The 20523-nt window shown below is 37.9% G+C and overlaps 1 protein-coding gene across 1 annotated transcript in view; it reads right to left on the bottom strand.

Moving 5' to 3' along the window:
* Positions 1–3149: 3149 nt before the first annotated feature.
* Positions 3150–20523, bottom strand: part of aig1 (androgen induced 1) — a 64969-nt gene continuing 47595 nt past the window's right edge. The window contains exons 4-6 of the mRNA XM_088939715.1: positions 14572–14687; positions 4672–4835; positions 3150–3908 (exon numbers count right to left, since the gene is read on the bottom strand). Of these exons, the coding sequence (XP_088795841.1) occupies positions 3874–3908; positions 4672–4835; positions 14572–14687 (315 nt within the window). The 3' untranslated portion in view covers positions 3150–3873. The remainder of the gene's footprint in view (positions 3909–4671; positions 4836–14571; positions 14688–20523) is intronic.

Here is a 20523-nt window from a genome sequence, read left to right as displayed (position 1 = left end):
TACAACAGAGTGCCTCAGAGCTGAAAATAGAAGGCACATCTTTACTCAATGTACAGTGGGTGTTAGGAACAAATCATTCACCCATATTGTTCAGCCATATTGGGATCCTTCAAGAATAGACTTGATGAGGTCCTCTGATCATTAAGCTAATAGCAACCAAAGTAAACCAAGGCTGAATACTGTAGCTCTTTTCATTTGCAGTCCTATGCTCCTCCTCTTCTCAAGTCTAGGTGCACCACTTCTGTTTCCCAGCAGAGGTCAGTCTAAGAGCACGTTCTCCTTGACAGCCTGAACAAGGCAAAGGACAAGGATGAACTTTCACATAACTACGTATATCAAGATGACTACAAAAAAAGCATCTAACCTTGCTTCGCTTTTGAAAAACATGTAACAGTGATGTCTTCTTATATGAGTATTACTGATTTTAAAAGTATTTTCTTGTACAGTAAATTTTAAATTCATTGGAACTGTGCAGTTATTTTTTCTAAGACTGACATATGAACTAGATGGAAAGCTACTGTAAGTGGCCAAAGAGGGTGTGTGTTTGTTTCCTTTCCAATAATTAAAAGAACAGTGACTATTTACTAGTACAAAGAAGAACACATTGGTTGTGATCACATTTAGACATAAATGTCTGTTATGCATTATAAAAGAGGAGATCTTTATCTGCTAAGTGATGGAAAGGAATCTAGGAATTATACTGAAAAAGAATTAACAATATTATCCTCCATCCCTGCCTCTCTGGGATACCCAAGACTTGGATTCTCAACACTTTAAATGATTCTATTGCATATACAGTATGTATGAATACAATGAGAATTAATCAGTTTTCCATAGGGATGAATAGAGTGTTTTTCAAGAGCTTATGTATTTTTATGTTAAACCACAGGGATGATTTTCAAAGAGGGGTTTTGCGTTTCAAGAGAATCATTGTAGTTGAAGCTACAAATAATATTGTGTTATTCAATGTTATTCAGAAAACTTCAAAGCAAAAAGCCTGCATGCTTTTTATTTTTTTAATTTTTACTTTAACTTTTTACTTTCCAATCATCATTAGTTAACTTAAAAATTTGTTCATAGTTTGTTTTTGGAGGTTGTGCACAAAGGTGCTGTAGACCTGGTATTGGGGAATGACATCTACTGTATGTGGCTCCGTGTGTATGCTTCTAGATCAGAAGGTGTTAAGTTTTAGTACATGGTAGAAACAGGAAATAATCAGCAAAATTAATAATTTGCAACTGCATCCATATTATAGCTTGTCTCATTCCTAATGGATTTTCATTACTGAGCAAAAATGTAGATTTTTCAGTTTATCTATGTGCCTGAGCACTGCTCATTGTTCTCTCTCAGTTTCTGTGTGCTTGAGGTGGAGGCATTACTTCATGGGGAAGGCATATAACAGATTAACCCTTTTGGCTGGACATACATCTATAAAGGCACTGCCTATAGACCTATTGTGTACCTGTTACTGGTGTGCCTGTCACTAACACTGGATGTTCAAGGCAACCAATCAATCAGATCTGATTCTTTCTATGTTGTTCACAAGGCCATTTATCTACACAGACCCCTGGAAAGTACACAAAAACAGTTACAAATGAGAGGAGGTAATTTGACCCATCTAGCAGTTCGGTAGATAATTGATAAGAGGATCTCATCCAACCTATTTTTTATAGGAAGCCAGGCTAATCTTCAATAAGATGGCTGGATACCTGTTCCACATCCCCACAACCCTCTGGGTAAAGAAGTTACTACTGTTTTTAGTTTTGTATTTCCATGTAGTTTCCTCTGGTGTCATCTGGTTTGTGTTTATTCGGAAGACGTCCACTGGGTTGAAAGAAGTGTCTCCTTGTCTCAATTTTAAATGTACTTACACATAGTTTCCGCTTGTGTGTTCACGTTTCAATCTTCTTTTTGAAGAAGACCACCAGATTGACACTGTCATTGCCTTGGAGGATTTTGAAAACTTGTATGAGAAGACCCATCCATGAATACAAATAGTTCTTTGTTTTTTCCTGCAATATGAAACTATTTTATTACCTATGTCACAAAAAACAAAACCAACAGGACATGCCTGATTAGTTCACTCACATCAGAAGTGAAAGCACATAAAAGCTGGAAAGTAATTATCTTAATTAATGTCATCTCGCATAAACTGTTTCAGCATAATTTCAAACCTGCAGCAATACTGTACTTTTAATGAGAATACCTTTAAAGATAGAGTAAGGTGATTGTGAAAATCTGAAAACATAATGCTTTCTCAATTCTTTGCACAATTAAACAGTGGTCACTTTAAAATATATGACAGACTTTGAAGAGGACAGAACATTATTGTTAATTTGATGAGCAAGCTGTTTCAGTGTGATTGCTGGTGGATATTTCCTCCCTATACATTGTGAAGTGGCCAGGGAGGGTGTGTGTTCCTTTCCAATAATTAAAAGAAAGAACAGTAATGTGTTCAGGGAAACCATCATATTAGCTATCCTAAGCCAATCCTTACAAAAATAGCTTAATGGTTTATATAGTTCTCCGCAGAAACCTAACTATAGGTCGTTTTTGTAATGGATATATCAGGAGGAATACATGCCCACCATGGTAATTCATTCACAAGTAAAAAGAAGAACCCATTGGGGGTGAACATGTTTAGACATCAGCCTGTTGTGTATTATAAATCAGCCTGTTCACCACCCCAGTCTCTCTAACATACCCAAGACTTGGATTCCTAACTTTTTGAATTGTTGTATTGCCTATGTATGTGAATATATCGAGAACCACTTTCTTTTTTCCATTGAGAAGAACAGTCTGTTTGAGAGCTTTTGCAAACAGCTGTGATGTTTGAGTAGTTTCCATGTCAGACATGTGGCTGAAAAGTGCCAGAAAACAAGCAGGACAAACAGAAAGTCATAAAATGAGCCATTTTGCTTTTCAGTTGAATCGAAACCACCCTATTCCCCCATGTAGTCACGTAATGTAATATACAGACTATAAATCACATTTTAGGGACAGGTGCATTTTAAACAAGCTTTGTTTTTTGAAGTTGGGGTAAACCTCTCTTTCCATACATTTTCATAATATGACAAAAGTAAAACACCTCAAGAAAATGTCTCCAATACTATCATCTTTGCTTGGTGGTCACACTCCAGCATGGATAAATTAATACCTTTATTGGAAGACCTTAAGATTTCAATTTTCGAACAATGAAAACATTACAACATCATTTCAACAGAAGAAGATGAAATGCAGGTAAAGCTACTCTTTCAGTGTGGCTGCCTTAGAACATATCAATACCTCATCGCACAGCTATAAAAGACGCTACACCACAAAAATGCTGCAAATCCTCGGTGAATGAAACAAAAGCCCATACACCAAAGTAACGTGTGCTGCAAACAGTTATAATTCGAAGGGAAAGACATTCCTTGTTCTGCCAAAGCAGATCAAAATCTTACATTCCATACCTGTTCAGATAAGATTTACAATGTACAGTAGGCTACATCATAAAACTTTATATAATATCTGGATTTTGGAAATATGTGGTAATAATAATGATTGTACTGGTACGTTTCCAACATCCTGTAAATGAAACACACGAGTATGCAGTTCATAAATGAGTCCTCCATATCTCCTCTTCACTCTGTTCATAAATCCTTTGTCGCTATGCAACAATATGGACAGAGCATTCTGTTGATGAAAACACTGTTTTCTTTAGACAACTCTTAACTCTGTGTATCTACAGAGATAAAAATCCACTTCACGTTCTTCAAGAGTTTTAACCATATTAGGCTTTTTTTTTATTTGTGTCTCTTTTTCTTCTAGGTCGAGTGTCGAGTCTGAATGTCTAGTGCTGAAAAGCTGTCACTTCCTCTTTGGCCCCAAAGCTTAGTCCAATTTTGGTTTTCCTGTTTCCTGAACACCTGGAAGTCATAAGAAGATAATATTACTGTATAAGAATCAATATGCCCTGAAGTAAAATTGTTTAACCAGTATTAAAATTAAAATGCATGCAACTGTCCATTGGTACTGTTTTTAAATAAATGGACTCTAAGATTCAAATTTGCCATTCCAGTCATCTGACAGTTGATTGTAGCCAGCAGATTGTTTATAAAAAACTCTTTCAAATAACTGAAAGGGTGTGTTTTCTTATTTCTCATTTCCTTGCATTTCTCATTTTTTACATTTCTCATTTCTTTGCATTCACTAAAGGCATGACACAAAACCATCCTGTAAAACTTTCCAGATGAAAAACATGGAAATATTAACAGGATCGTGTTTGTTTATATGAGGTTTAGATTTCTAAACTGTAACCATAATCTGAGATCAAGAGGTAAAGTGTGCTTGAATACATCGTGAGCTATGCATAAATAAAATGGTTTTTGGGTTAGTCTGGTATTGAACAGATTGTCAAGAGAAAACTGGTATCTAAAACAATCCTGCTTGTAAGCACAACCACTTCTGCAATGTAAAATGGCAGGTGTCTACATCAGCAAAGTCATCACTTAGCAATGGATTAGTAATGACTGGATCAATTGACGTGCCTGTAACATAAGCAGACAGATCCTCTAACCACACTGGAATTGGCAGGTGCTTGGGCAACTCACTGTCCTCACCTCACTTCAGCCTTGAGCCTACTGGCTATTTTTCTTCTTGTAATAGGAAAAGAGAAAGAGAGGAACTTACATTTTGGTGCATCCCAGATATAGCTGTTCAGGATTTCCCCAAGAATATAGTAGACATTAATTAAAGCGGTTAGTAATGTGAAGAAGATGATCTTGGCAATGGGACCAATTCGATCCAGTAAAGGATAAACCCACACACCGGTGACATGGTGAACCCAGCACATCCTTGGGGCAAAAGGAAGAGAGAAGAAAAAGAACATGATATCCAGATATCCATTTATCCGGAGTAGATTTCAAAGCATATGTGTATCAGCTTGACTAGGATGGCTGAGACATGACTTTCAAAGGTTGTCGCAAATTTTATTTCCCCACACATTATTGTCAGTGCAGTTTTGGAAGTGTATCTGAGAGTTAAAGGGTCCAACCGGAAAAGCTTTCTGTGTAGTCATGACAAAATACTGTATACCTTTCAGAACACTATATCATTAAAATGAAAACCCTTCATATCTGCATTTTCCTAGCCAGGGGTTTCTAGTCTTGTCTAGTCCCAAGGGTCTGCTGGCTATTGTTCCAATTGGACCCTCAATCACCAGAGCTATCTGACCAGGTGTACTGTATGTGACTGGTCTTGCTTGCGGGTTTAAGGTTTAGACTTTATCTGCACTCAGGCTTTGATTTAATAAATAACCCACTAGAATAGTTCTCAGTTCTTATCCTGGCTAATTCCTGCGCCTTCTGGTTTTTGCTCCATCTGAGATCTTATTTGCAAGCCAATCAATATCAATCTTCAATTTGAAATCGTTTTTTAGTTTGCGTTCAGATTTTTGCACATTTGCAAAAAGACTGGGAAGTGGTGTGAGTCCGGTACTAAATAATCAACTTCAGGACTGCCATTATTCAGGAGTGCTGGTTGAAATATAACCAATCGCTCTTAAGCAGAAGAAAAAACAGTGCCTCACTGTGGGACTTGCCTGATACAGGAGAGGCCAGACAGAGGTAGTGTCATCCCTACCTCTGTCTGGTCATAATCAATCACTTATCTATTAAGAACCGTTTTGACAAAAAAACATCTTAATTCAGGAGAGACCTCTAAAAAAGTTCTGTGAACTGGAATTGTGTACTATAACTATAATAAATAATGTACTCTAACCAGGGACCAAGGCCTGAGTGCAGAAAAAGTCTAAAGATCAAGCAGATCAGTTACAGAGACCAAAAAGCTCCTGTGGTTACAGGTCCATTTAGAAAAAGAACCAGCAGACACAGGGGTACTCTAGGACCAGGACTGAGAACCAATCTTCTGATCAATTGACTGCTGCTATAGTTATAACAAACCACAAACTAACCTTCACCACTAAACACAGAACTGACCAAGCCCTTGTTTCAGGTTGAGAGAATTCTCTTCATTAGGAGGCCTGTCCTTGAAGTGCAGAAGTAGTCAGTCGTGGTACAGTACGTCCATTTTGTGCCATTTCATTAACTGCTTAATGAATCTCGATGCTGAAGATCAGTCTGATAATCAGTCTGATAATTAAGGATTTGCTGGAGCTATGCTGGAAATGCAGAGTTCACCAGCCCTATTCTAATGTATGAGCTTTTTACGATAATACAGGAAATTGACACATTAATCAATTGCTTTCCTGGCAAACAATTCATGCAATGAAGACATCCAAACAACCCACAACTGATTTGCAATGTTTTAATAAAAAAAAATCTTTCATTTTTCTACATTATATTGCTAGAAGTGGACTTCCAGAGAAAAAGTATGCAACACGTCAAGTAAATGTAGTGCTTCTTTTCTAGTGAATCTGTACTGTCTGACCTCAATGCATTGTTCAAAAAATATTTTTTCATTAAATTTCTGTAAGGCTACCTTCTGTTGTTGTCCTTTTTTCAGAACATACTAAGCAGATGAAAAACATTGTTAGTACGGGTCAGTATGGTATTGATTTCCTGTCTGATCTCTAAAAATGGAAATTCAAGTCAGCACAATGGATCAAGTGGCCTCCTTCTATTTGGAAACAAAGGATTCACATGCAGTCCATAGAGTGCAATTATGCTGTACATTGTGCGATGATTAATACATTAAAACCTATATATTGCCTTTCCATCAATGAAAGCAGCACCCTTAAAACATCCCTTACAAAGGACTGCAACAGTCTAGAGTGCATAAAGCATACCCATGCAAATAAAACTCCTCCAGTTTGAACCTTCAGCTACTCGTTTTCGGTATTTGTCTCGTGTTCCAGAATTAGGAACCATTAGAAAGCTTGTATTTTTATTTTTCTGCCTGGAACACTAGTGGAACAAATGTGGAGCTCATTAAAATCACCCTATGTTACTCCATCAAAACAAGCCAAGTTTCACTTTATACAGGATTTGTGTAAGGCTATTGGACCACTCAGCACAACCTTGATTAAAATCATTCATTGAGCAGAATCACCATGCATTGTGATTCAGATGCCGCAGTGTGGTGTATTTACTTGCCCATAAAAAGGCTTCCAGTCCATTGTCCCCATTATTATTAGGATAAACTGAAGTGCAGCTGCTGTTGCCATAGAAACGCTTAATGAAAGTATGTGTTAGGACATTCAGTGCAGCTAATCATAAAACAGTGTTTAAAATAACAAAATTCCAGATGAAGAGGAAAACAAACATTTTTTTTGCCCAAAGCAGATTACACAAATTAGGTTTGAGGACTGTTTTATGTCTAACCTTGATGGAAAAGTCTAACCATATTCTTGGTAGGCCTACAGAAAAAGTGATTTAATACAATTAATTTAAGTAATGATTTTTATTTTTTCCAAATTACACTTTAAATTAAAACAAGATGCATTCATTCTGTTTTGCTGAACTGTGTGTTGGTTGCTACCCACAAAATTCAATTTAAATTGCATCTTTTATTCCGTATATCTGCACAATTTTTATTAAGTTTAACACTGACCTTATAGATATTAAGAGAAATGCACACTGCAGCATTTATTGAATGTGTTGTTTCTACTATGATGTTTCTTTAGAAAACATAAGACAGCTTGTTACTATCTTGAATCTCTGAAACAGAACAGAGTATTTTGTGTTCCTGTTCAAGCGGATACAGCAATGCTGCTTTGACTGACTTACTATATCACATTAATGCTTGGGTCCTTGGATCAAGTAGCTACTAATTATAAAATGAGCTCGAGGGCAGAATGGACTCTTCTCGTTTGTAACTGTTCTTACATTTTTACAGTAAGATGCCAAACACAGAGGTTTGCATTTTTTCATAATCTGCAAAAAATATTAAATCAACATGTAGCTCACAAACATGGCATCTCCTTGCTTCCATGTCTTCACAACAAGACACACAGTTTGAATTGAACTTACACCCGATCCATTGCTCTGTCAAACCCTTTTCCAAAAATATGTGAGGATGTTGTTCCTGGTGTTGTTTTTTGATTAAAATATCATATTTAGATATTTCAAATTAAGCTATTCAGATATTTCAAATTTAGATATTTAAATTTCAAGCACATTTACCATACAGTATGTTTATGCTCAAGTGAAAAAAGGCTGCATTCATTTGCACAGGTTGAATCTCTCGAATGTGACAGGATACTTAGGTTGTGAAATTTGCATTTCTATGTGTGTGTAATGATTTTTTTGGTAATGAGATCTTTTTCTGAGTATTATCGTATAGAATGGATGTAATGATGAAAACCAACTTTAAAGAAACAAGTTACAGTTTTTCTCGATTGCTTAGACACTTTTAATGAAACTGGGGTCCTCTTTATCTCCATCTTAACCTAATGAGAACAATTTTTTTCCCTCTTTATCACACCCGAAGAAGGCTCCACAGCTGAAACGTTGTGTTTCTTTTCTTCTCTTTTCAGAATAGAATAAACCTTTACTTGTTTCTTTACAGCCTATGCATGCTGACGCAGCAACCTTCATGAAATAATTTCTCATTGCTTTCACACACAATGCAAAAGCTAAACACATTTTTTGCAAAACAGTAATCACAACTCTCTACAGTATACCAAGTATAGAGTACATCTCTAGGGTATATGGGTGGTTGTAGTTAGTATTTACTAGGCCATTGTCTAACAACTGATTGAAATGTAACTTCATTGGATAACAAGTTGTATGTTTTCATGGAGGTACAGTTGTACTGGATCGTTGACTTCAGGAGACAAGGAAAAGTCCCCAATCTACATCGAAGGGTCTGCGGTGGAGATGGTAAACAACTTCAAATTCCTAGGTGTTCACATCACTGAGGACCTCACATGGGCACTCAACACCTCCAGTCTCATCAACAGCGGCTGTACTTCCTGAGAAGGCTGAAGAAAACATGCCTGCATCCACGGATCCTCACCAACTGCTACAGATGTACGGTGGAGAGCATACTGACCAGCTGCATCACAGTCTGGTACGACAACTGCACCGCATCCAACTGTAAGGCACTGCAGCAGGTGGTCAAAACTGCCCAACACATCATCAGCAGTGCTTTACCATCCATCCAGGAAATCTACAACACCAGGTGTCTGAAAAAAGCCACCAAAATTATGACTGACCCCACTCACCCGAGTCACAACTCGTTTGTCCCCCTACCATCAGGTAGAAGGTTCTGGATGTTCCAGTCACACACAACTAGACTCCAAAATAGCTTCTTCCCCAGAGCTGTCAATCTGGTGACCCCACCACTCCCACCCCACCAAACTATGATCTCTTCTCACTTCTTCCTGTTCCTCACAACAACTGTACTCCTACACCATTACATACACCATACCTCATACAATTGAATGTAAGCTAAACTTGAACTTAAAACTACTTGATTGTATTTGTACTATTTGATAATCGCCGTATTATTTTGCACTGTTTGCTCTGTTTGTGTACTTCTGCACAGTTTGTAACAGATATGGGTACTGTCACACTGGTACCATACTGTTGTTTACACTGGTATTATTATTGTATTTTCTGTCTATTGTCTTGTCTGCTGTTCTATATATATACTGCACCTGAGAGACTAATGAGAAACACTTTTCATTATACTATGCACCTGTGTAAGTATAATGACAAATAAAGTTGAGTTGAATTGAATTGAAATATTTTCTGTCATGTATTTCATGTTTTGAGAGTCTCAGTGCATTTTGCTAATGGGATGTGTAATTTTGTCCAATGTGTTTCACTTTGAGGCTGTATGTTAATTGTTTTGAAGAAGTGAATTCGGTTTCGGCAAATGTGCTCAAGCAGTCGAGAAAAACTGTAAAATCCCCAAAATTGCTTAAGGAAATCCTGCTGCTGTGATTGTTACATTTTGCAATGTTCATGTTATACAGTGAAATGTGTGAGCAGTTTCACGAGTGATCTGTTCTGAGAGTTTGCCATGTGGTTTCAGCAATGCTGCTTTTGCAATTGAGAAAATCGTGTTCATAATGCTCACAGTTTCACAATCACACAGCCCAAGAGATGCACACGTGCATCAAACACAACAGTAAAATAAAAAAAAATGAAAGGGGATTTCATGTTATACATTTTTTGCCTTAATTACCAGTAAGATTAACTCCTCTGTGGTTTCAGGGAAAGTTTGAAAAACCAAACTGCAATAAACATTCTATAACTATACACTGAAGATGACAACCCACATTTATTGACTATGTCAAGAATGTCAGGATTGTGAATCAGACCTGGATTGCCAAGCAATGAGCTGCCTAGGGCCCAGAACAAATAATAAATTCAGCATTCCAGTAAATCACAAATTACCATCCTTGTACTTGATGATGACTTATTGTTTGAAACAAGCCTCTTTCTTGTACCCAAAGGAAAGTCTCTACCAAAGCATGGGTTTGTAATTTGTGATTCTGTAGATGGCGGCCAAAGTTCTGATTTGGCCTTGGCCCAGAAAAGGACAATAAATTAAAGATAAGCCTTATAAGGCAGGTTGTCCCATGCAAGGAATGCAATAACCATGAGCCTGCCACTAGAGGCCAGAGGACAATACGACTTCAAAGTCGGTTGTTGTGTATATTTAAATGAAGATTTGAAAGGTGCATTCTCACACTGCTTGATTATTGGTTTGTCTGTGAATATGGTATAAGGGATTGAATAGAATGTTGAATAGGGTGTCACAGTGCAAATTGTTATTGTAGTCACAAGTTTCATTTCAGGTAATGTTATTAGGTGTTGAGGTGTGGTTGTAACCATTCTTTCATATTTGTTTGTAGAAGTATTGTTCATTAATCTTTTGCTTGTTTTTTTTTTTTGGTCTCTAAAGCCTGGAAACCTCCTGGACATTATGTTCCAGGTGTTTATAGTGATTCATTTGTGAAGGTCCCCTGAGTCATGTTACTAAAAGATTTTCCACACTGTCTAAGCATTTTCCTTCTACAAAATAAAAAAATACAAAATACGAATTCATACGAAATATGAATATGGGACTAGACACACAACCTAGCCCTACTCTAGCACACATATTCTAGTCTTTTCCAATTGTTATAATAATAGTTACAATGTTTTTCCTTCATTTTTAATGTTGCAAGGTGTAGCCTCAATCATGTCAGCAGATGACTAGGACTGAAATTTCCCAAACAGTGTCACACTCCGTTTCCCAACAGTGTCATTGGCTGAGTGCTGCCAGACCTGGGTTAGGACTGGTTGTGTCAGGGTCCTCTCGACCTTATGGAAAACACAGACTCCTGCAGGGTCGCAGGGTGCCCTGAAGTAGGCAGTGAAGGATGTCATTTCTCCAGTCAGTACAAACTCTCCTGTCAGGCACTGTGGATCTTGCATCCCTTCAAATATTTAATGTCTCTATAGACAGTTCTTGACATCAAAGGTAAAGGATGAGAACTTGCCAGGTGATGAAAAGGGGAGAAAGAACAGAAAATTCATGTTATTAATGAATGGAAAGAGCAGCCCAGGGAGGGACTCTCAGAAGGGACAAGAGAGAATGAAGGCTGAAGATAGAGGATGGGATTAGAGGACATGGATGCATATGAATATTTGGGAGAGGAGAGGGAGAGGTCCCAGGGGAGTGCTTGCTCTGGAACTCCATGGAGGGATGACATCATCACGAAGGGCCGACGGAGAAGGAAGTGCTTGGTGACTCCAGCGAGCAGGTCGATTTCCATGTTGTCCGGACAGGGCTGTCTGTTGTGTCTGACTTGGAAAAAAGATGCGCTGGGAGAAGAGATGTAGGACTGCAGATGGATCTGGTTTTTGGAATAGTTGGGAGCAGACTGGTGCGGCTGAGATGGGAAGTGAGAAAGTTGAAGTGAGAAAGGAAACCATTTGGGAGAGTGGACTCAGGAACATGGAGAGCAGGAGAGTGATAGTGCTGGTCGCTGTGGAGAGTGGGTGTCCAGAGATGGGGAAGTGGATGAAAACAGTGTGACGATAGATAGGGGCGACAGCGAATGGGAACAGGAATTCTGGGGAGGGTTCGATTCTAGAAGAAATCCAGCTTCTGAACTGGGCTGGTGTTCTTGTGGCTTGCCGAGAGGGCAGGAGTATAGGGGATGGCTTCCTTGGAGCAGGTTGAAGATGGGAGGTACAGAGAGTTGCACAGAAAGGTCTGTCTCTTGCAAGAGTGAGCACTGAATTGTCACGCCCGACATCCCTCCCTAGAGGGCGCTCCACTGCTCCCATTATTGTCCTTGTGATTGTTATGCTCCCCAGGTGTACCCTCTTAGCTTTATTATTTAAAGACTAGCTCCTCCAGTCCTCAGGGCTCATCATTAGGGTAAGGATGTTGCTAGGCCCGCCTAGCACCAGGAAACCCTACATCCGTCTCCTGAGCATAGGCCTCATCCCCGACACCTCCTGCTTCCTGAGCCCGGCGTCTGGAGGATCTCGCCCCGTCACCCATGGACCTCCATGTTTCGCCTGTCTGTGTGTTCCCCTCTCCTGGGGATTTTAACCTTGTCGTGTCCCAGGATGGATTATTCGTTGATGGACTCTTGGACTGTGCCCTGACCTGCTTTTGGACCCGTTTGGATTTGGATGCCGTTCTGTCTTCCCTGTTTACTGTCTCACAGATTGTCGCTATTATTTTGTGCACTATTAAACCCCTGTGTGTTCCCTTTTACCACGCCTCCTGTTTTCTCCAGCTCTTACCGCATCGCATAGGGTCTTCTACAAGATCTGACACGGATTTCAGTCCGTGTTCGTGACATGAATGGTATCATGGGAAATAAAATGAGGAAAAGGGCACAGGAGAAATGTCAGATTGATATTTAGATAAGTGGAAGTGGGTGAGATTAGGGTCTGACCTTTTTAATTAAAAATAACTTCATAACAGTTATGGAAAAATATAGTATTAAATACAGTTTATTCATTTTACTGTACCAGCAAAAACATATATTTTTACCAGGATTCCTACATTTGGGAAAAAATCTAAATGAGAAAATAACAATCTCTTAATATAACAGCTCTTTTGATTATCAATGTTGATATAAAACACATCAAACCAAGAATCAAACACTCATGTACAGTAACCATTTGACAGGACTGTCATTCTATTTCTGCATTACACAAGACATCTTAAAACCTATGAACTTTCTGAAAGAGAATGACTAACAGAAGAAGAAAATTCAATAATTCAATAAACTTTTCACTGCTGCCTGCATAAATAATATTTTTAAAATAAAAAATAATGGTAGTGTCTTGACAGAATTCGAGAGCTGTGTTCATATCTGACACATATACTAACGCAGTACCTTGTGAATCTGAAATTATCCTGTTTGAACTTACTACTGCTTCTCCTATCATCCAGACTCTGTAATCCCATGTAACACTGTGTATGGATTTACCTTACTTCTCTATTTCGTAAGCAAGACAAATCCATGGAGTTCTACAAGCTTTTTTATTTAATCCTTTTAATTTCTAAGGGATAAGGACTGAATGGGTTTCACATCTAACTACAGCGATGAAAACCACAATTCTTCCACTTCAGGTATACTCACATCACCACTAACACATTGTGTCAAATCTGTCAAGTCATGTTATACATCTTTTTAAAAACCGTTAAAGCAGAGGATTGTAGATTCTTTTACACTGCACAAAATCTGAACACCAGGGATTAAATGTGTTTCCATATCTGCCATACAAAAAGTGGTCAAAAGCATGACTACTCCTGGGAGCAATGTGTGAGGTTACAGGGTTATAGCGTTTACAGTATCTCCAGAAAAAATACATTTGTATGCACCTATTTCTTAAAGTGATCATACTTAATCACCAAAAACTAGAACAAAACTTTACAGAAGTCAGTAACTAGCAACTCAATGTCTTCTTTTGGGAGAGCTTAGTTTGTCCCATTTAGAAGATTTGGGATTTGCGAAGATGGATTGGTTTGTCATAGTATATGACAATTATAATGAGCTTTGCGATCTGAACAACCTACAGTACTTGTAAGCAGAACTGTATTTCCCAGGTTTTTCCAGTAGTTGTTCTCGGGAGCACCTCTCAATATTAGACACATTTCAAAAAGGAAATGTGCCTGGGAATAGATGATAGTGCCTCACATTATCCCCATAGGATCTCTTTAATAGATCCTTCTACCTGTTAGTCACTGGGTATCTGTACCCAGCTGCCACCAAACATTAAAGGGAACCATGAAAACCAAGGCACATCAGAACACTGCATACATTTTGCGGATACATCTGTATTTCAGAATCAGATTGTTATCCAATAATTTCTAGCTGACATTCTAGACTTTTCTGTACATGTAATATATGTTATGAGCAGGATCCAGTAGCGGTGCTGTTTAGATGGGGTCGTTGTTGGAGATTTCCTCATGGTTAAGAAGAGAACTATAGCACAGGGTACAGGATGTGCTAAATGGTATTGGCAGCCAAAGAATACTAAAAAAATTGTTGATAAAAACATACAAACCTGAAGCAAAGTGAATTACATAATACACACATGCAAACAAAAAGAGCAACTCTTATTTAGAGCAAAAGTGAGCATGAATTGCAGATTAAGATCTTACCATAGTACATATCCGATGGCAAAGCTGCAGACTGCTACCAGCCCACACAGCCTGCTGGGATAGCGATGGTGTGTTGTTCTCATCTCAATTAAGATAAAAGGTAGCACTGTGGTGTGCTGGAAAACAAAATGAGAAACCGCTATTAACCATAAAGATCATCAGGGGAAATTTCTTGAAGAACATTACTTAGTCTGTATGTTAGGTAGTACATATTTTTAGATCTCTGTGGTTCATAATGTGATTAGCCTGTACATGTTGTTAGACTACAACATCTATGAAAGCAGATCATGGTAAAATCATTAGCTCAAAAAAATAGCCCAAAAAATCCTATTTTGTAACCTGAGCATCTCATTGTGTAATTTTTTATGGTATTATTTCACAAACGAGCCTCTTCATTCTGTTGATACTGTATACCCACATAGAGCCTGAGTCCCTGTGATTATAATTTGATCCCAATTCAATTCACAGTTTCTATGTGGGTGAAGTGAGTGCCAAATTCATCACTTATTTATTTCATAGATTATCATGACTCATATGCTTCAATTCTCAAAGACCACCTGCATTTTGAGAATAACGAGTTTATGTAATACGGTACAAAAACCTCATTCAAATAAGGACCCTAAGCACATATTTCCAAAGATAGAGTGATTTGGAGTTTAAATTAGAGTAAACAGTATATTCTAGAGCCAGTAAGGTTTATGAGGAAACGCACACAAATGCACACATTGAATTAGACACAGGGTAGACAGTAACACAAATTAAAGCTAACAGACATTATTGAGCTAACATAGCCACACTGCTCCACTGCGTATAATAACACATTTTCAGCCTTCTATGATGTGTTAGGAATTATAGGAATACATGTTCCCAGTCCAAAGACAACAGACAAAGACAAAAGACAACATATTAATTTCACTTTTGTTTACCACATAATGATTTTTATTTCAGGAATTCTCCAAACTACTCTGGGTTTTAAACATCTGCTTAATTTTTCACCAATATGTTTTTTTTTTTGTAAAGGACAAAAACAAAGGCTCAAGGATTAGTTTAACAATTCAGGAAAATAAGTGTATTCATCTAGTTCATTGTGTGTAGGCTCATCAGACGTACTGTATATGACTGCATTACTACAGTTTGAACAAGGCATTCCATTAGTGAGTGAAACTGAGCTCCAAATCAAGAACTAAACAGGCAGTGGATTACACATTTATAACACTTAAAACATGTTTTTAAATACTGTAAAACTGAAATTAAAGATACAAAAGAATGAAACTATATCAAAGCACACATAATATTTCTACCGTTTAACAGTGAAATAAATTCATTCTATGAGAAATCTTTCCCAGTGTCACGATCGGAATCCCTCCGCTTAAGGGCGCTCCGACTCTTTTGTATTCTAGTTCATTTCGTGCACCTGTCCCCTGTTTGCCTGTATTTATTTAAGGCTGGCGCTCCCGCTACGCCAGGCTCAGCATTGGCTCAGCCCGGAAGCCCACCTACCTGACGAGAGACCCGACGGCATAGGCTTCATCACGGTGTCCTGACCACCTCAGTCCAGGGCTCGGAGCGCCTGGCCTCGTTACCCTCGTTTTATTCCCAGTCCCTGTTCCAGATCCCGTTCCGGGTTTTTAACTGTGTTTGTTTCGCCTTTGATGGATCCTCAAATTCAAAAGCTTTGGACTTTGGCCCCGGATTCCCCTTGGACTGCCTGAACTTGTTTGCCATCGCCACGCCCCCCGAGCACTGGATCCTTGTAGTCACGCCCCCCTGTCTGTCAACCCGTCCAGATCCTCTACGTCTCTTCCCTATTGTCCTTCTCCACTTCCAGATTATACCATCTGCATAGGGTCCTGAACTACGCTTTGCGGGAGCCTGGACCAGCTCCCATTACACTCAGACAAAATCGTCTGTATTTCCTAAATGTGATTCCTATGTGATGTTATAAGCTGTAAATATACATACATTTAATTTTACATAATATGCTGGATGCCAGCATATCAAGTAGTATGAAGATCAAACCCAGAAAAATAGAGTGAGCTTCTGGGCAGTGTGTGAATATACATTGTCTCCTATAATGAAGGTTGTGATGGGTTTTCTTTTAATTATCCTCTTTCATGAGAAAAATATTTTTATTAATTATTCTGTATTTATACAGAATGGCAGATCCTGATATATAATTGTGTTTTGGAGTTGTGTAGATGCACTTTCTGCTGTTCCTCATTCATAAGGTCACTCACAAGAGCTGTCTCTGCAATTCCTCATCTGTACAATAGGTGGTGCTCTCCCTTTAGGACTGCAGTACCTGCCACTTTTAATTATGGCACGTTTATTATCAATCACCCCAATATCTAAGGAACTTTGTTACTTTCATATAAAATAAAATGAAAACATAACAGCACTGTGAAAGTTCTGAATCCTAAATTCCTATTGCTCCTTACACGGGTCATGTTATATTTACTATTTTAACCTATTTGCCATTTTTATTCCAAAATAAATAAAAATGTAAAATTTTAGGACAATTCAAGTTAATGAAGAGGGAGCCATAGGCGATGGTGGCAGCCTGCTTAAATGTGTGTGGTACCAACACCTGGAAGGTTTGCAGTATGAAATTTTAAACACTCCTTTAACAAACTAGAAGTACAGAAATAATGTAATCCTTCTTAAGAGAGTCAGTACAGCAGAAAATACACCTTTTTGTTTTGTTCCACAGCTTATCAACACAATTGCCAGGGCAAAAACATAAGAATATGGCCAAGCAATGTTCTCTACAAAACACAAAATGCTCAGAATTTGCTAATGCAGAAACAAATGGACAGAACGGTAACCAAATAATCAAGAATGTTGCGACACGTTTTCCTCCTCCCTCTTCACCTGCGGTCTTCCCACAACAGTCAGGCCTATCTTGTCCTTTCATTTCACATTGGTGGTGGTGGAGGGGAGTCCCCATTACCTGTAAAAAGTGTTTTGAGTGGTGTGTCCAGAAAAGTGCCATATAAGTGTAAGCAATTAGTGTTATCAGATCTCCACAGTGCTGTTGCTTATTTGACTGGTGTTATAGAAAGTTTAAGCATCATCCATCCATCCATTTTCTAACCATCTTATTCAATTCAGGGTTGCAGGGGAGCCAGAGCCTATCCCAGAAAGCAACTGGTACAAGGCAGGATGTCTGTCTGGACTGACATAAAAGTCCTGTCCAGGGTTACCCTGTTTATCGTCTGTTGCTTGCGGGGACAGGCTCCCCCGTGACTCTGAATTGGAAGAAGCATTTACAAAATGGATGGATGTAGCAATCTGAGCTTGTACGGAATCTGTAAAAACTGACCTTCCTTTTTATGTCTCCCTTTATCTTTAAGTATTTTGAACCTTTAAAGTATTTCTTGATCTCTTTACTCCTTAGTCTTTCAACACCCTGGAATATAAACTGCTCCTTGACAGGAATGATGGAGAGTAACAGGACCCCACCTGTGGCTGTACTAAGATGCTTTACTGCAGACTTTGCCCAGTTAATTTTCATGAGAAGTCACTGGATTCGTTGAAGTCTGTTAGGACTTTGTGGCATTGCAGAATACAGCTTCTGCAAAATCCGATAAAATATTATCTGCTTTTAAAGATACAGTGTGACCTGAAGATTTAAATTTAACGAGATATACGCTTTTGTTCTGCCTAATGTTCTGTGCAAGAAGTTCAAGTGAAAGAGCAAATAGCGTAGGCGAGAAAAGTACAAATTTAACACAGAACAGCAATTATTTTTTCCTAAGCCTTTTACCTTATCAGTGAGAAATATGGGTGTACTTTATAAAACCAACCAAATGTTATTTCAGCAAATGCTTCTAGGCTGCCATAGGCTGGTCTCTAGACCCACTGTCTGATCCAAAAACACCTAATGAAGTCTGATAAGCAATTTAGATATTTTGCAATTCTCTGTATTTAAATGAAAAATGCACTGTACTGACACAGTAGTTTTCAATATTGTTTTGCAGTAAAATGCAAGTTTTGGAAACCAGTCAGAGAAAGAACAACCCATATGGGAATGTGTTTGCCAATTATTTAAAAATCATTACAAAAAGAGCCTGTGCAGAAGAGTTTGAGGTCTTTGAGAGAGAGTTGCAGCATAACCCACATTTCACATGATCTCTTAATTCGTTTATTTGGCAGTTACCAAAAAGTAGAAAAATAGCCGTATAATCTTTATTAGTGACAAATGATTTATTGTTACCTTCTATCAAATCTGCACTACATCTGTTTTTGTAATTACACTTACAGTATATACAGTGACCTGGGCCACTCTCTAGTTAGCTGCCAAAAAGTAACTGACATGTGTAATTACTCATGTCTGACAAGCTTACGCACAAATTCAATCTTTGAAAGTTGATTAAGGTGACTCCCTGGGATTTATTTTTGCAATGGCTGCCTAATATGAGATAAAACAGATAAGTATGCCAGTCCCAGAAGAGAGCAGATGAAAGCTACATGTCTGCACTGAACTGTCCGGAATTGGGAAACCTTACCTTTAGATAACAAGGAAGCAGCTGCTAAAACAGCCGAAGTAACTGAGGTGCAAAGCCATTCTTTGGCACAGAAAACTAACAGTGCTTCAATGCCAGGAACACATCTCAATTACTATGTAAGCCAGGAATAGAAATAATTACTATGTATACCAGGAACAGAAATAATTACTGAAGCCACTGTGTGTATGCTATGACCACCTTATTTAATTACAAAAACACAGAAGTCAGAAAATAATTTATATTTTCAAATGTGCATTTGTTTGAGCACGATGGTTTTTCTTTCAGCCCTATGCATGCTCTTGATCTTGACATTAATAGACTCAGCATACAAGTGCTTCAAAAAGCCATTCACCAGGTGTAACAAATATTTATTGGGCAAGTGCATAATGCAATTATAGCGGTGCACCATTTCAAAGTAAAAAAAAACAGCAGTCTTTTGGTATATATTTAAATGTGTACCCACAAACTATACCTATAAAATACACAGAAACTTTGACTTTGCAACATATAAAACTGCCCAGAATTGTATATAAAAAATAATTAAATATTTCCAAAATGATAAGTTAAATGATTAAATTAAACACTCAAATTTAGCTTTGCTACATTCTACATACTGTACGGTTATTTCTACACAGGTCAGGAGCATATAAATGGACATCTACTGTACATACTGTATAAGAACATGCTCATGAAAATTCAAACAGCAACCCAAATTGTTACACAGAATTAAAAAAAAATTAAACATACTGAATTTATTTGGAGTCCACTCTAATTTGTTTAATTAATTTCTATTTTTCTTATTTTTTCTATATACTATACTGTATTCTGTACATTGATGTAATACCAAAGATTACGTATATGTCTCTTTAGTGTCAACAACATAACGTGTTGTGTCTACAATAAAAGTGACATGGATGCCCTATTTTAAAGTAACAAGCAAATGATTTTAATAAAGAAATTGAAGCAAATAAAACTTTTTATAGATTGTTTCATCTTATTGTAATTTTCAGAACTTCTAAAAGTACAGGTATCTTTTTTATTGCAAGAAGGCACTAAATTCAGGTAGTAAGAATTTCTGTTCAGTTCCTGGACTATGACCTTATTTGTGCTCTAAATAGTGAGTCTACAGTTAGGGGGCATATTGCTAGCCTTTCATGACTACAGGGGCTTGTGGTTTCTGTTTCACCCAAGCTCCCAGATACTATTGAAACAATTTGCTTACAGACACATTTAACCCTTTCTCCAGGTTGTGAGCGATGGTTTTTTTAAAAGAAACCCTGCCTGAAACTACTGTACAGTAGTTCTCAGAGGCCACAGCCATTCACCACATCCTAAATTATATTTTCCAATATATTTCTTGGTGAGCAACAACAGCAATAATAAACCTCACTGGATAATTTTATATCACTGGTATAAAAAAAAACTCTAGCACCCAAATATTTTT

The sequence above is a fragment of the Atractosteus spatula genome, chromosome 2 (genome assembly GCF_055471065.1).
Source record: "Atractosteus spatula isolate fAtrSpa1 chromosome 2, fAtrSpa1.hap1, whole genome shotgun sequence".
NCBI classification, from domain to species: domain Eukaryota; kingdom Metazoa; phylum Chordata; class Actinopteri; order Semionotiformes; family Lepisosteidae; genus Atractosteus; species Atractosteus spatula.
The sequence above is the reverse complement of the archived record's forward strand: the minus strand, read 5'-3'. Positions and strand labels throughout refer to the sequence as shown.